The 14,998-nt window shown below is 43.2% G+C and overlaps 1 protein-coding gene and 1 long non-coding RNA gene across 8 annotated transcripts in view; one reads left to right on the plus strand and one right to left on the minus strand.

The window, feature by feature from the left end:
- Positions 1–14,781, minus strand: part of WDR19 (WD repeat domain 19) — a 90,164-nt gene extending 75,383 nt beyond the window's left edge. For 6 of the 7 annotated variants that reach the window (XR_003095384.1, XM_025210687.1, XM_025210686.1 and 3 more), the window contains exons 1-6: positions 14,754–14,781; positions 13,840–13,931; positions 13,063–13,128; positions 11,244–11,369; positions 1,894–2,009; positions 1,201–1,316 (exon numbers count right to left, since the gene is read on the minus strand). Coding sequence is in view for 5 of the 7 variants with exons in the window: in XM_025210687.1 (XP_025066472.1) it covers positions 1,201–1,316; positions 1,894–2,009; positions 11,244–11,369; positions 13,063–13,128; positions 13,840–13,931; positions 14,754–14,759 (522 nt within the window). In the remaining 2 variants the exon portion in view is untranslated. Of the gene's footprint in view, positions 1–1,200; positions 1,317–1,893; positions 2,010–11,243; positions 11,370–13,062; positions 13,129–13,839; positions 13,932–14,753 lie in introns of those variants that run through there. The other variant, XM_025210689.1, reaches the window with a different exon arrangement.
- LOC102369841 lies at positions 109–10,951 on the plus strand. Its single transcript, XR_324511.2, has 4 exons — positions 109–200; positions 1,261–1,370; positions 5,982–6,097; positions 10,666–10,951. It is a non-coding gene; the product is annotated as an uncharacterized LOC102369841 (long non-coding RNA).
- Positions 14,782–14,998: the final 217 nt, after the last annotated feature.

The following is a 14,998-nucleotide window of genomic DNA, read 5'->3' on the forward strand; positions in this document are numbered from 1 at the left end:
GGCGCGAGAAGAGATGCCCCCTGCCAGTGGTCAGCTGATTGAAAGGGGCAGGGCCTGGCTCCCTTATAAACCCTAGGGGCTGAGGCCAGAGGCAGTTTCCTACTAGCAGGCAAAAGGGGAAGGAGCTCTCTGCCATGGGAGAGAGAGGTGAAGCCTGACAGGAGCAGCATCCAACATTGCTGAGAGTTAAAGGGTCACTGGTAGGATTGAATGTTGTTATAGCTGGGCAGCTTATGTTTATATTATAGCCAAGAGGCTTGTGTTGTGTTGCTGTTTATCACTGGTGGTTTGGGTGAGGCTATTAGTGGTTGGAGGAGGCCTCATAGGGGACCCACAGTAGTGTGGGGACCCCAGCGCCAGTGAGGGCGCAGCATTCGGGGTGCACAGCCGAAGCCCCAGAGAAGGGGGCATTGCTGAGAAGTCCCAGTGTGGGCGTGGTGAGCCCCAGAGAAGGGGGTAGCAGTGCAGTCAGCCCTGGAGAAGGGGGTAGCATTGCGGTGAACCCTGGAGAGGAGGGGCGGCTTTACAGAGGAGGCCCCAGAGACAGGGCGCGGAAAGAGAGAGAGACGGGACTGCGGAGAACCCGAGCGCCAGAGAGGGCGTGGAGACAGAAAGAGACAGAACAACGTCCGTGACATCTGCGACGCTTGGGGCATGGTATTGGGGTGGTAGGAGCCACGCATAGCCCCTAAGGCCAGGGTGCCCTGGAAGCACCCATTTGTAGAGCGGGACCCACGAGGGGTCCGGGAGTCCACAGGGCAGAGACTACAGCAAGACATGACCAAGAGGGCGAAAAAGACAGCCTCCCTTATACTGTGTCATCAAAGATGTGGTGGGCGAGAATCTGAGGGTGCCCTTGGGTCAACTTGGCACGGGAAGGGGGCCTTGAGGAGATCATGGCCCTCCTGCAGGACCCCGCCGTGACAGTCTTGCAGGCCAGAGGTTAAGCAACCCTGTTCTACCCATACCTCACAGAACCATGGAATCATAGAAATGTAGGGCTGGATGGGATCAGGCGTATCCCTGACTAAACCATTCCACCCATTTTGCCTTGCCTATTCTTAGAAACTTGGCAAATAATCCTCTCACATAACTTCGAGGCACAATGCCCAAACCATCAGACAGTGAGCACAGACTCTCAACTCAGCAGCACAAACCTGTATTTAACAGCTAGATTAGGTATCCTTATAACAATGTTACCTGTCTTATAGTATCACCTTCCTGATTGCTAATAGTTATTGTTTTGTCTTCACTACCTAGTGCCAAGAGGTTTTCAGTACTCCAGCATCCACATGTGATCCGCTTGGTATGTTTACCTGAAAAATAAAAATAAGAACCCCAGAATATACATACAAAGGACTTCAGGACAAGTAAGATGGTCACCCAATTCCTTATCTAGTCTGTGATTTTTACAATATAGCCTGACTAAAAAAACCTGTAATGAGATTTTAAAAAACAATGTTTTTAGTTCTTTAAAATAACCCCAGGAAGACTGTATTTGTATGCTATATGGGAACTTGAGGACCCTTATCTTTGCTTTTAATTTTGGGGGTATTTGCTAAAGCTGTAATTTTTTTTTTGCCTGAAGGAGACTTAGTATACATTTAAGTAGGGGCAAAGAAAGATAGTTCAGCAACACAAAATATCACCACAATCTTTTCTCAATTGAAGTTTTCCACATGGAAAACTTGGAATTCCCACTAAGGAAGTCCAGAGCAGGTTTACAAGCCAGACCCTATAAGAACAGGGAACCAAAAGTAGCAGAATAACAAAGGAACATGCCAGAGTTACAAATATATATATTATTATATTTTCATGCACAAAAAAAATAAAGTAAAATTTTGCTCTTGGGTATACAGATCAAAACCCAAATGACTTCAGTATGGAACATACCAAGAACAGGAATCTTTCGAGAAGTCTGACAGTTATAAATAAGTAAGTTTCCTTTAGTTGTTCCAATGGCAAGTAAGGTTCCAACTCTGGACCAAAGCAAGAAAGACATTGAGTCCCTGAAACACAGAAAAAATAAAATCTTTGACATGCCATCACACTGAGATTCGTTTTAAAAACTTGAACATGGTTTTTAAGACAACTGTTTTATACTCACATGAAAACTACATAATGCAGATTTTTTTTTTTGTGTGTGTTTTTAGAGAAAGTTTACCAATTATGCTTAAGCATTTACAGAATAACTATGAACTGTGCCAAAAAGAAAAAGCGTTGGTTTATTTTATGTATATGTTTAGTTCTGTCCATATGCTGGAAGGTTGCACCTGTCCATAAACATAGTTACCATACCTAAAATGGATATATGAGAGAAACGCTGGAAGAGATAATCCAAATAAATGATACTAAATATAATACAGTACTTTTATTAATTTTATTTGCATTTTAATAGTTTGCTTACAGAGCTTCCAGTTCTTTCATTGACAAACTACTCAATGCAGTATGAAAGCTTAGTAAAAAGCTATTCACACTTCAAATTTTTAATAAATTCATGATAGGTTACGTTTTAGTTTCAAGAATTGTTACAAGAATTTTTTTTGTTTTTGAAAATTAGTATTTTACTATCTTTTTTTTCCTATTTCAAGCTCCTTCCAGCTAGGCCTGTCAATCCCTCACAGTACCCCATGTCCTGATATTCTGCTGAATTTGTACTGTTGTATTGTAGGCTCAAAGTAGTGAGATCGCAGTTAAGGTTGCACCAGAATTTTCTGTTTCAAAGGATCTATACAGCTTCCTGTAGATCACCCCTTACTTTATTTTAGGTGCCACAGGGAATATGAAATGAGTATGAGCTATTACTTAACGTGTGAAACTCTCTCTGATGTATATTTTGTGTTTGTTTTAGGAACATTTTAGGGTTTTTCAGTGGTGCTGATCACTATTTCCACACAGTTCACATGTTGTCCTCTACCGCTGCCTGAGAACTAATACGAGACATCAGACAAATCAGCCACATACCCTCTACCCCCATCCAAGTAATTCATATTCTGGGGAAGGAGAATTACTAAGCTGATTGCCATGGCACTTGCTGCCTTTAATGGATTTGCTTCATACATTATATAAAAACAGGTCACAGGAAGAACTGTAATGAAAGCCTACTGTGTTCTGATTAAAACAGGCTATGCCCTTTTGTTTTTTTATGTAGTAAAGTCAAACCATTTATTTTGAATGAGTGACTGCTGGTTATTTAAAAAATAAGATTACACAAACTGTTCAGGCATAATGTCTGTTTACAAATCAGGCCTATGATTCAACATAGCTCTTTCAAAACAAATTCTCAGGTTTTATAAGCATACTCAAAAATATTTTTGGGCCAAATCTACTTTACTCCATCAAGAATTGACGACAATATTAAGGGCCAATATATTACTTGCTTTAAAGAACCCACACTGCTGAGAGGAATTTAATGTTCATGTGATAATTGAGAAATCTAGTTGTTTAAAAATATGCCTACAGTTAATAGGATACAGATTAGCATGTGTACACTATAATACTAAACAGTACAAGACATAATTTGCCTAATAATTCACATAGGTTGTGAAATAACCAATTTTCCTTCAAACAGAAATGTAACTTTGATTTAAGGACTATTGGCTTTAAAATACTGCTCAACATTACATTCATAAAACAGAGATACACCATATCATGGCACTTCTTGTATAATTTAAATAATCTGTACATCTCATACATAGCTACAATACTTAATGTTATCCTTTTAAAACTTACTGTTACATAAAAACCTGTTTTGTCTGAATTATAGTTTAAACTGGATTTTAGTTTCTTAGGGAATGTAGTACTGAGTGGTGCAATATAGAACTTCCAAGATCATAGACATATGTATTCTTTAAACAGCAACATATATGTGTGTATGTAACTGACCTTTCAATCATTTTTATGGTTCAGTTTAATGGTGAGCACAACTTTAAATAATAATAGTTTACCTTAATTTGCTTATATATATAAATTACACACACTAAAGAAAGCGTGTTGTTTATGAATTCAATTAGACTGACCCCTTTACTGTGAGTCTCATTCATGCAATCAGATTTTAGAAAATGGTGTGAAATGCCTTTGAAGTACATTTTATCTGTTTTGCTAGCAAAACAGGAAGAGTGAGAAACAAACTAACAAAAATATACAAATCAAGGATTTTTTAAGGAGGACTGTTAGAGTCCATATCCTAACTGTAAATGCTGATACTTGGACATAAAGTAGGAACAAAGAAATTGAAAAAAGCCCCTAGCTTGTGACTGTTAATCAGAATCAAGCTTAAATGAGGAATCTAAGAAGGAAACCATTTTGTGTGTGGCTGATGAATACCTTGAACTTTCTGAGGTCCAAAGTCAGTCAAGTCTCTCTTTTCTGGGATTAGAATGTAATTCAGAACGCTCTGCCCTCATACTGGTAAGGAAACTCTTCTATTACTCCTTGTAAGATAAATAACAGGACACAGAAGCATAGAAAGATCTGAGTGGCCCTTGAGGAGGAACTGGGTTCAGAAGTACACATTTAGTGAAGTTAGAAAGAACATGATGGTGTCTGTGATCCAGTGGCTGACCTGTGATAATAAAGGACCTATGCCTGGAGTAGGTGAGTAAGCATTACTAGTTCCGGATTCCTCAAGAGTGGCTCAAATATCTCAACAAGGGAAACCAGATTCCTGAAGCTATTCCGCATAACCACTACAGACAGCACCAAGTAGGAGGCCGTATCTGTGGCCTTAAGAGCTGCTCGTAAGCTGTTTTTTGCCACCATTTGACACTCTGCTCTCAAAAAAGATAACTTCTCTCTAACAACTATGCTAAGCTTGCTTGTCCCCAACTCAAAAATAGAAGCTGGAGAACAACAGTGCCTGGAAGGTGGTAACTAGGTAGAAAGAAGACTATGCCTTATGATCAAATACATTACATCACGTTGGTTCAATTTTTGGTGTAGTTTGCTTGCTATTGGCAGGACTTCTTGTTAATGACCCTCATGACACAAGGTAATGACACTGAATGAAACAGAACTCCAGTAATTCTTATAAAACTTAGGTTAGGTATGGGCTGGTGTTTGTCAGACTATTCTAGCAAGGTCCATAATCACCTCCTTTATCAGGAATACTACTTTCTCTGCAGCACCTCCACTCATTTGCAGGCTGATTCCTCAGCTTCCTTCACTGGGATCTGTACAGGTATTTCCCAGTAGAGCTACGCTGACATTGATGGGTAAAGCTCCTGTGGCTAAGATAACTGTGGCTTATAGCAGTGGTTTTCAACCTTTTTAAACTTGAGGCATGCCTCAAAAAGGCCAGCTCTTAGCTTTCACTTGTTTTTTGATTATGGAAAAATAGCACAGCAATTCTATTTGCAAACAACTTAGGAAAAACTACAGTAGGTCTAAACGTTTCTGACCTATGAATTCCTATTTTAAACCTCTAGATTTAGCTTGTGGACTGTGTATAGGTGCCTGTACACCTAAAAGAGCATCATGGCAGCCTGGCTGAGATCACTGGTTTACAGGCTAGCCACTGAGCAAACAATCCTAGAGCAATCCTCTAGATTCTCTGTGGGACATGAAGGAAGGTAGAGGGAATACTTTTGGAGAGTATCTCTAGGAGTAGAGGGCCTACTGATCTTGAGGAGGAGGCCCGCAGATTTTGTGGGCAGATCATGGGGCTGGCTACCATTTTTGCGGGCTTATCATGGTGGGCTCTCACATGCCTCTGATTGGCCAAGGGGCCCTGGTGGCCCCACCTCCCCACTGCTGATTGGTGGAGAGGGCTGTCTGTCATACAGTCCCATCCCTTGCTGCTGATTGGTAGAGGTATCATTCAGCAGGCAGCCCTCAGCCAATCTGCAGTGAGGGGTGGGACAGCTGCCATCTTGCCTGCTGGCAGTCTCCTTCCCCTCAGCAGTCCTTCCAGCCATGCAGTCTGCTGTCTCCCACTGGGGAGCCAGCATTTTATTTTTAATGAGTTTTTTTTTTCCCTGCAGATTTTGTAGAGATGGCTGAATTTCGTGATTTCCGCAAAATCTGTGAAGTTGCAATTTGAGTAGGTCCCTATCTACGATCATTCAAACCCTAGCATCATATGAAACTACGGAAGCAGGTGAGAGAAACGGTATCATTGGTTTTCATGTTGAGAAGAATTATCAATGAACCCAATTAACTGAGTGTCCTGGAACCACCAGTCCAGGTTTCTGCAGGCTCAATAAGTCTAGCCATGCTACAAGTTGGCATGTGGCATAAAAGTGAGGTGTTGTTATCATCTCTATTTGGTTCTCTGCTGGTTGCGAACTAATGCCACAAGATGCCAAGAGAGCTTCCAAAGAAGTTGGTACCACAGAGCTGAGTCCTGGGATGAGGTGATTTTTGGCAGTACTATAAATAGCACTCCAGTACAGTGCTTTAGTGCCAAATCCTCAGTACCATTGTCTGTACATGCTTCTTTAGGAGCCACTCAAGGCCATGAAGTTTAAGTGTGCAGGTGGTGTGGGGCAGATTTCCTATAGAAAGCATTCTTTGTAGGTGGGGAAGGGATGACATCTGCCCTTGATCTCATCCAATGAGGATTTCTTATCCATTCTGGTTGGAACAGAAATAAACTAATTCCTAATGTAAACTTTCAAATAGTAGAACAAGGCATTTCTGGCAGTTTGGACATGGAGAACAAGAAAATCCATCTCAGACCAATAAACTAAAGCTTAATCGGCACACCAGGTGAACCATACTAAAAAGCCTCCAGTTTTAGGTGCACCAGGCATACATGTGCCAATAAAGTGCATACTACCTATATGCCTGTATTGGATAAAGGGATACAGGTCTTAGCCATGTTGGTCTACAGGCAGAAATATGCAGAACTCTTGGCAGAGATGGCATCTTTTGAGACCAACTAAATAGTTGTAATTTTTTTTTTTTTTTTTTTTTTTTTATTTGAAAGCTTTCAGGCTCACGCACTCTTCCTCAGGCAAAGGAGACTGCACACAGATTGTAACATTTCTCCCACTGGCGACATGTAGGGGGTGCACGTACACCCTCTGAGACTGGCAGTACACCCCCTTTGATTGGCCACTGTTGACGGTGCCTGCGGGTGGTCGCCGATTGCTGCCAGCGTCTGAGGGTGGTCACTGACTACTAGTCAGCACTCGCCACCCCTCCCTACCCCCCGCTGCTGCCATTGCTGTGGCCACCTGTGGGAGCCTCCTGCTCACCACCGCCACTGCCTGTGGGTGGTTGCCATGCCCCCCCAGCCTCCAGAGGCACACACCATTCACAATTTCTCCCAGGTAGAAATGAAACTTCATAGTGCACAAGGGGATAAAAAGATGTTATAGGTAGGTTCCACTGGGTGGAAAAGTTCATTTTATGCAAATTGGGCTCAAATAAAAGTTCAAGCAGTCTGTTTACCTTCTTGGTAAGATGTTTTCTATCGCACAGGAGAGAGGTTGACAGAATGAAGCTCCTGGCTGAGGCATTTCTGTTGTGTGTTTTTGGTTTCAAAGTATACAAATTCAGCTCAAATAAAAGGTTGGATGGGGTAAGGGTGGAATTCTCCAGATCTCTGGACGTTGGATTTTTGCTTCTTTTTTGTAAATATTGTGAAGTTTTCATTTCAAAGACACTAACTGCAATACATTGTATGTTTCAGGGATACAGGCTTTAGCTGGGTTAGTCTACAGGCAAAAATATGCAAAACTCTTGGCAGAGATTATATCTTTTATTAGACCAACTAAATAATTGCAAAAATTGTTTGAGCTGAATTTGCACACCTGGAAAACAAGCTTCACACAACAGAACTGCCTCAGCCAGGAGATTCATTCCATCAGCCTCTCTCTCCTGTGCAAAAGAAAACATCTTACTAAGAAGAAAGAAAAAATTCAACACCCTGCTTGCCATCAGACAACTTGGAGATAGACAGATTGCTTGAACTTTTATTGGAGTCTAATTTGCATAAAATGAACTTTTCCATCCAGGGGAACCTACCTATAACATTTTTATTTCCCTGTGCAATACGAAGTTTCATTTCTACCTGGAAGAAATGTTACAACATGTGCATTCTCCTTGGCCTGAGGAAGGGTGCATGAACCTGAAAATTTGCAAATAAACATTTTTTTTTCCCCAAACCATTTAGTTGGTCTAATAAAAGATACCACCTCTGCCAAGAGTTCTGCATATGTATTGGATAAATGCACACTGTGTTTAACTGTATAACATAATCACATTTACCTGTATAGTAACTGGACGAGGAGCAGTGAAGAGGATTCAGCTATCAAAAGACTACTACTAAAAGCTCTGAAATTTGACAGGAACTAATTAAGGCTGCTATCTCTTGTCATTTGAAAGGCTTCTGACAGCCTAATTGTGAAACTATTAGAAGCTTTGAAAATGACAGGAGTGAGTCACTGTCACAGATGCTAACACCACAGCACTGACACTACTGTGCATTTAATAAGCATTGCTTACACCCATGTCAGTCAAGTGTGTACTCAGGATAAAAATATAGCCTTTTCAGTCCAGATGCTATAAACATAAATGGAGCATATAAGGTGCAGAGAGACAATCACTTGAAAGTGAATTGACTTTTTTTGGTTTGCTGGCAATTTCAAAAACTTAAAACATACATGTTCTGGGTCATTTTCCAGAATTTCCAGGAATAAAAAAAACCAAACAACTTCTTCCAAGTAAGTGGCCTGACCATCAAGATACAGAGTTTCTCTCTTTCTGGCCCCATTTCTATTTAACATATTTACTCAAATATAAGACTAGGGGTTTTTTCCTCATTCAGCCTTTCATCTTAAAATGGGATATGGGCCAGGCAAGCAGGTGCAGTGGGTCTGGATGGGACCAGGATAGCTCCTGTGGCAGGTAGGGTGTGCATAAGGGAGTATGGGATGGGGGCATGTGGTGGGAGGATTATGGGGAAAGGGATACAGAGTTGGGGGAGGGGGCATAAATAAAGGGACATGTGGAACAGAGGGAAATGGTGTGGGGGAAGGGAGTGCAGTACAGGGAGAAGCTTGGGGGAAAGCATTCGTGATGCAGGGGGAGAACATGGGGAAGGAGTACAGAGGGAAACATGGGGGAAGGAATGCATGGAGTATGGGAAAATGGCATGGGAAAAAGGGTGTATGATATGGCATGTAGGCCTGAAAAGCTGCCTTGGCATAACTGATGCCTTTTTTTTTTCCCCTTTGAACCGACACCATGAGTTTCCAGCAAAAGTGTACACAGAGGCAACTAAGCACAGAGGTCACACAAACAACTCCTGTAGGCAAAACAAAATATAGATATAGCTGTAGAATGTAAGAAAAGATAGAATAGAGAAGCAAAACAAACCTAAAGATAGCTCAGTAGGTAAGAAGCAAAAGAAATAGATTGAGGGTGAAAGATTGATGAGGAAAAAACTGCGGTGAAAGGTAACTGGTGAGGATCTATAGCATGACCATATATGAAATATACAGAAAAGGGCTGTAAAAGGGTATAAAAGCCTAAGGAAACAAACTCAAGTATGGAGAGCTGTCACCAAGCCAGAGTCAAAACTGCAACCCCCAGTGCCATGACAATCAGTACAGCCATTGTTCACCCTTCGGAAGAACTGTGAGAGAATACATCTACAGACTTGTTTGGGGTTTTGCTCGAGTAGTGGTATTGCTTGTGTGTTCAATAAATTTGGATTTGAGATTGGAATAGGATCACCAATCATTTCATTATGTTCACACCACCCCTTAACCAAAATTAAATGTAATGGCAGGGGGAGAGGAAGGGAGACATAGGGAAGGGGTGTGTGGCATGGGGGGAGCATGTAGGAACGGGTGACAGGGGGCACTGGCAAAGGGATGCATGGAGTGATGGGAGTGCAGGAAAGGGGTGCAGGGAGGGTGTGCATGGAAGAGGGTGCTCGGTCCTGGAGGGAGCATGGGAAGGGCTCATGGTGTGTTAGGGGAGCACAGGGAAAGAACACATGGAGCAAGGGGTGGGCAGGAAGAGCTCAGCTGCATGGGGCGGTAGTGGCGACGCTGGGAGCAGGGGCTATGGGGAATTTAGGGGTGGCTATAGCCCAAGCTTCTCCCAGCACTGCCCCTGCTCAGGGCACTCACCAAGGGAAAGGCAGCAGAGCAAAGCCCTCCATGCCCCTTTCCCCCCGCCCCTCAAGACTTACCAGCCAGATGCTGCTCTTCCTGCTGCCTGGCTGCATTCCTGGCTGTGTGCATTCTGCGACTGCATGCATGCACGCAGCATTTATCATTGACATTATCATCTACATCAGCCAAAAAAAGCCAATGGCCGATCTTGTTAATTTTCCTTTTAGCAGTGCCAATCTGATATATCGGTGCACCTCTAATAGTAAGTAATTAAACAATGTGAAACAGCTTCAATAGAAAAGATTGACAAAGTTGCCAAAGTACCCTATACCTCAGTGGCTAGGGGACTGCTACTGAGAAAGAGTCTTTGCTTCAAATGATAGAGAGAAGGGATTTGAACCTGGATCTTTCATATCACAGATAGGTGCCCTAAGCATGGAGCTACAGAGCATAGTATCACCTAGTCTTCCTCCCTAATTCTGTGAATGGCATTTAGATCTCTAAGGAAATTAACCTGAAATATTAAAGTGTTGTTTGAACAAGATCATAAGCATAAAAACAATCCAGGCTAACCCAAAGCTGTTTTTTTATGTAGCTAAATGATTCATGACCCACTATCCACCTACCCACCACATGTTGAAGATCCAGCAGAAAACCACCACTATCAGTGGACAATGATCAGGAAACATTTATAGCAGAATGATTAGAAAGGAGCACACCTTCACACTTTTCCCCAAAAGCTGCATTAAAAAAAAAAAGATATATTTGCAACAAATGCTGAAGATCAACAGATCCTTGGGTGAATTTGATATCTTTTATTAGACCAACCCAAATAGTTGGAGAATAGTTATTAAGCAAGCTTTCCGGTTCAAAAACCCTTCGTCAGGCTAAGGAAGTTTCAGCAGTTGGTGTGTGCTCTTCCTGGATGGAATGAAAAGATCAACAGATGCATTCAAGTTCCAAAGCTAAAGTGTGTTCAAGGAAAGCATTTTAGCAGCAGCTTCTGCTCTTTCAAACTGAACAAGACCCATGCTCCAGCTCCCAAGTTTGGCTATAGGGGGAGAAGTAGTCTCTCCGCTAGGCAAGTCCAAGGTCATTTAAGAGTATAATACTACAGTGTATTCCCAATATTAACTTTATAATAATAAAGATAACAACACCAAAGTTTCCTACCTCATGCCACTGTCCATCTGGCTTGTTTTGTTTGTGTTGGCATACCAAAAATAAATGGTACTAGATTTGTCAGCAATTATTGCTAGTGAGTCTCCATCTTTATCCCAGTCCATGGCAACACAGTTGCTTAAAAAACACAAGAAAAAATAAATTTCATTAGAGATTTTAAAAGCTTATTTTTAAGGTACAAAATATCCAGAATTCTAAGCATTGTACACAAGGCCACAGTCCCTGCTCCATCCCTTCTAAATGAAGCCAAGTGACAGGATGAGACATTCATTCTTTGCAAACCTGAATATCTATGTAGAAGCTGCTGCATTAGCACAAACTTCAACTAGTCTTATGACCTCTTCCTCCTCCTTTTGCCTTCACAAGTAGCCTACCACCCTAGTCCCTCCAAAGGTTCTGGGGCTGGTGGGCCTCCAGCTATGTCTCTTATACATAAAATATGGATAAAGGATTACAACTATGTCACTTAACTATGTCCCATGAAAATATGGATTTCACCAAACTATAGCACTTTTTAAAGCTACTCAACGCAACCTGAAAACTCGCTTAGTACTAATTAATGTATGAGCTTGAGAAAGAGCCACACTGATGCAGAAAAAGGCTGTAGCTACAAGAAGATCCTAGAACTGACACAGGAACAGGGATATCATAATTTGTAGTGAAAGGAGATGAGCATTCTGGAGGTACCTGTACACTACGATCATAAAAAAAAATCTCTGCATCTGAAGTAGGACTATTTTCCTTTTGTTGTAGAAAAGGATTCAGAGACTAAAGGACTGGGAGATACAGAAGGGGGAAGTGGTCACTTGGTGTACCTAAAGACATGGAAGTGGCAGAGCAGACTATCCACCCAGAAGCCTAGCTGCATACCCGGAATAAAAAAAGGATGAATCGTGGGATAGGAGTGTCTGTATAAATGTCAGCCACTTCTTGTATTCTGGCTACAGTCTGTGAGCTTAGGCTCACACAGAAATTATGAGCCTCCCTCTATTATTGGAAGGAGGCCATAAATGCTAGCAAGTGATTCCAGGGGACAATAAATGAGAAAATAGGCACAGGAGTGTGGGTCATAAGTTAACAATAAGTGTTTCAAGTGGGGGTAATAAGCAGAATGTACTACCCAGCACCCACTGACTGCAGTCAGGCCTATCTGTTATACAATGGGGAAACAGTGAGCCAAGCACACTAAGACAATTATAGTTAGGGAGGCAACTAAATGCATAATTACTAAGTACTGGGAACAACTAATGAAATAACATGGAAGTTGTAGGTTCATCACAGTTGCTCCAACTGACTGCAGGCAGGAAGCAGAAGTACAACAAAACTAGCCCTGAATCTGAAAGAAGTCATTTATTGTCTTCTATACTGTGATACTGGCATAATCTCTCAGCTATTGTTTTTTTGATTAAAAAAAATAATTGTAAAATATATAAGAAAAAAGGTTTTAAAACTGTTGTATGTGCGTTGAGTGAGAAGCATGGACTCTCACTGCTTTACCAGACAAAATAAAATAAATAATATTTAAAAAAAAAAAAATTGTAAGGAATATGAATTGTGCTCTTGCTCTCTATTCTGGGCAGGTTTTGTCTTGATAAAATAAAACAGCCTGGTAGCACCAAAGATGACAGGTAGCACAAGACACCGAGATACATCATTGGTACAGGAACATAGTATTTTTTGTCATTATTTTATTGCAAAATCAACCCTGCCTCATGGCCGCAGCTTGATTCATATTCCTTATTTATACGATCATGTCCTTAAAAAAAAATGTATTTTTAAGAAAGCACTCAAAACCCATCTCAGTACTTACCCTGGTAGGTTAATTTCATTTCTCTTCTGACCATGACGATCAAAGATTTTTACAGTGTGATCAACACTAAAAAAATTGAACAAGGATTAGCAAATAAGGCCAACTGAATTTTCTTTGTACATTTACAAATATCAGTAAGAATGTTTTCCACTGATCTTTCATATCCCTGTGATCTGGTTCCCAAATTTAATCTATGACTATTTCCAGGGGTTGGGTCAGTACTTTGAGCTATTTTCACATCTAATAGCTAATGCTATTTGCACTTTTCAATGATTTCTCTGTACACATAAAAAATATTTAAAGTTGTTATGCACTCAGTTGCCTCTTTAACATAGGCAACTGGTAGGGGAGGCATGGGGGGGGCCACTGACACCTCCGGCAGCTTTTGTGGGTGCTTGCCAGCCCCATCCCCACCACTGATGCCTTCTTCCACAGGTGCTTGCCAGCCTTGTCCCCACTGCCGCAGCTAACTTCTGCAGGTGCCCCCCTCAGACTCAAGAGGCACCAGTCACACACACATGCTCCCCAACTAAGAGAGGCTCATAATTCCCTTAGTGGACATGGCCCTTTGTTTCTCCACTGCATAAGAACTAGGTCTGACTGCAGCACAGTGGGTGCTGGGTGGTGCGTTCTGCTCCATAGCCCTCCTTGAAACATTTATTATTAACCTATGACCTACCCTCCTGCTCCCATTTTCTCATTTCTTGTCCCCTGAAATTGCTTGTTAGCTTTTACAGCCTCCTTCCAATAACAGAGGGAGGCTCATAGTTTTCTTACCCCGTTACTGCAAGAAAATTTCCTAAAGTCTTCTGCCAGGTTAATTGCACTGGTGAACCAAGCAAAGACTTTTCTGAAAGAAAAAACACTCGCTGGCGGGGGGGGTTGTGGGGAAAGGGAGGGCAAAAAGAGGAGAATTATTAACTTTAAAACAGCAAGTGTTTAAAAAACAACGTAGTAAAACACCTAGGCACATGTTAATAAAGGGCCCTACTACACATGCAGATAAAGGCGCAATTAGCTCTAACGTGAGGTCCACACAATTGTGCCTCCTGCCAGGCCACACGTGCGTGACAGAAAGTGTGACTGTGGGATTGCACATTAGATCCTCTTGCTTACTGCTGGTGTAGGGGGAGCCTGTGATCACCATCCCAGGTTTCCTCTGCACCGGCTCCCAGGGCTGTAAGGCTGCCAGGTGACACGCACTGCGGGGCTCACAGAAGGGGCAGCTGTCCCCACTGTCAGGCGGTGCAGAGAACGAGCCTTGGGAGGTGCGGGGCTAACAGAAGGGGGTGCTGCCACCGCTGCGAGCCCAACTCACTGGGCTTGCAGCACAGCAGCAGTCTCCCTGCTGCCCCACTACAAGCCCCACAGCCAAAGACACTTCCCCTGCTGCGAGCCCCACAGCCCGAGACTTGTGGGGCGGTCATCCCTGTTCGTGGGACACCCGCAGCTCCACGCCTGCTCTGTCAGGGCGGTGCCATTCCCGCGCATCGCGCCCGGGGCCAAACAGCGCAGCCGACTCAGGAGATGCCGCTGGCGCCCGCAGCCCCGGGCGAGGGCACAGGAGCTGGGAGCACCGCGCGGCAGCGCCCCCGCACCCGCCGCCTCACGGGGCGGCCTCCGTAGCCCCGTTCCGGCCTGTCGGGCACCGCCGCCCCCCGGCCCGCGCAGTAACGGCCTCGGCCCCTCACCTTCATCTTCCCAGCCGGGACGCGCCTGGCAACATCTCAAGTGCGCATGCGCACCGCACCCAGGACAGGGGGGAACACGTTTCCTCCAGCTAACAGCGTCTCTGTTACTCTGGTAACGGCCGGGGGACGGAAGAGCCTGTTGTTATCTAGGCCAATCAGAGCGAGCGGGCGTGGCCCAACCCGGAAATGTCGTTTGGCTGCGGTGGCGCGCGCTCCACAGTCGCCTCAGCAACTAGCTCCGCCCC

This window comes from Alligator sinensis, unplaced genomic scaffold (genome assembly GCF_000455745.1).
Source record: "Alligator sinensis unplaced genomic scaffold, ASM45574v1 scaffold246_1, whole genome shotgun sequence".
Classification (NCBI taxonomy): Eukaryota; Metazoa; Chordata; order Crocodylia; family Alligatoridae; genus Alligator; species Alligator sinensis.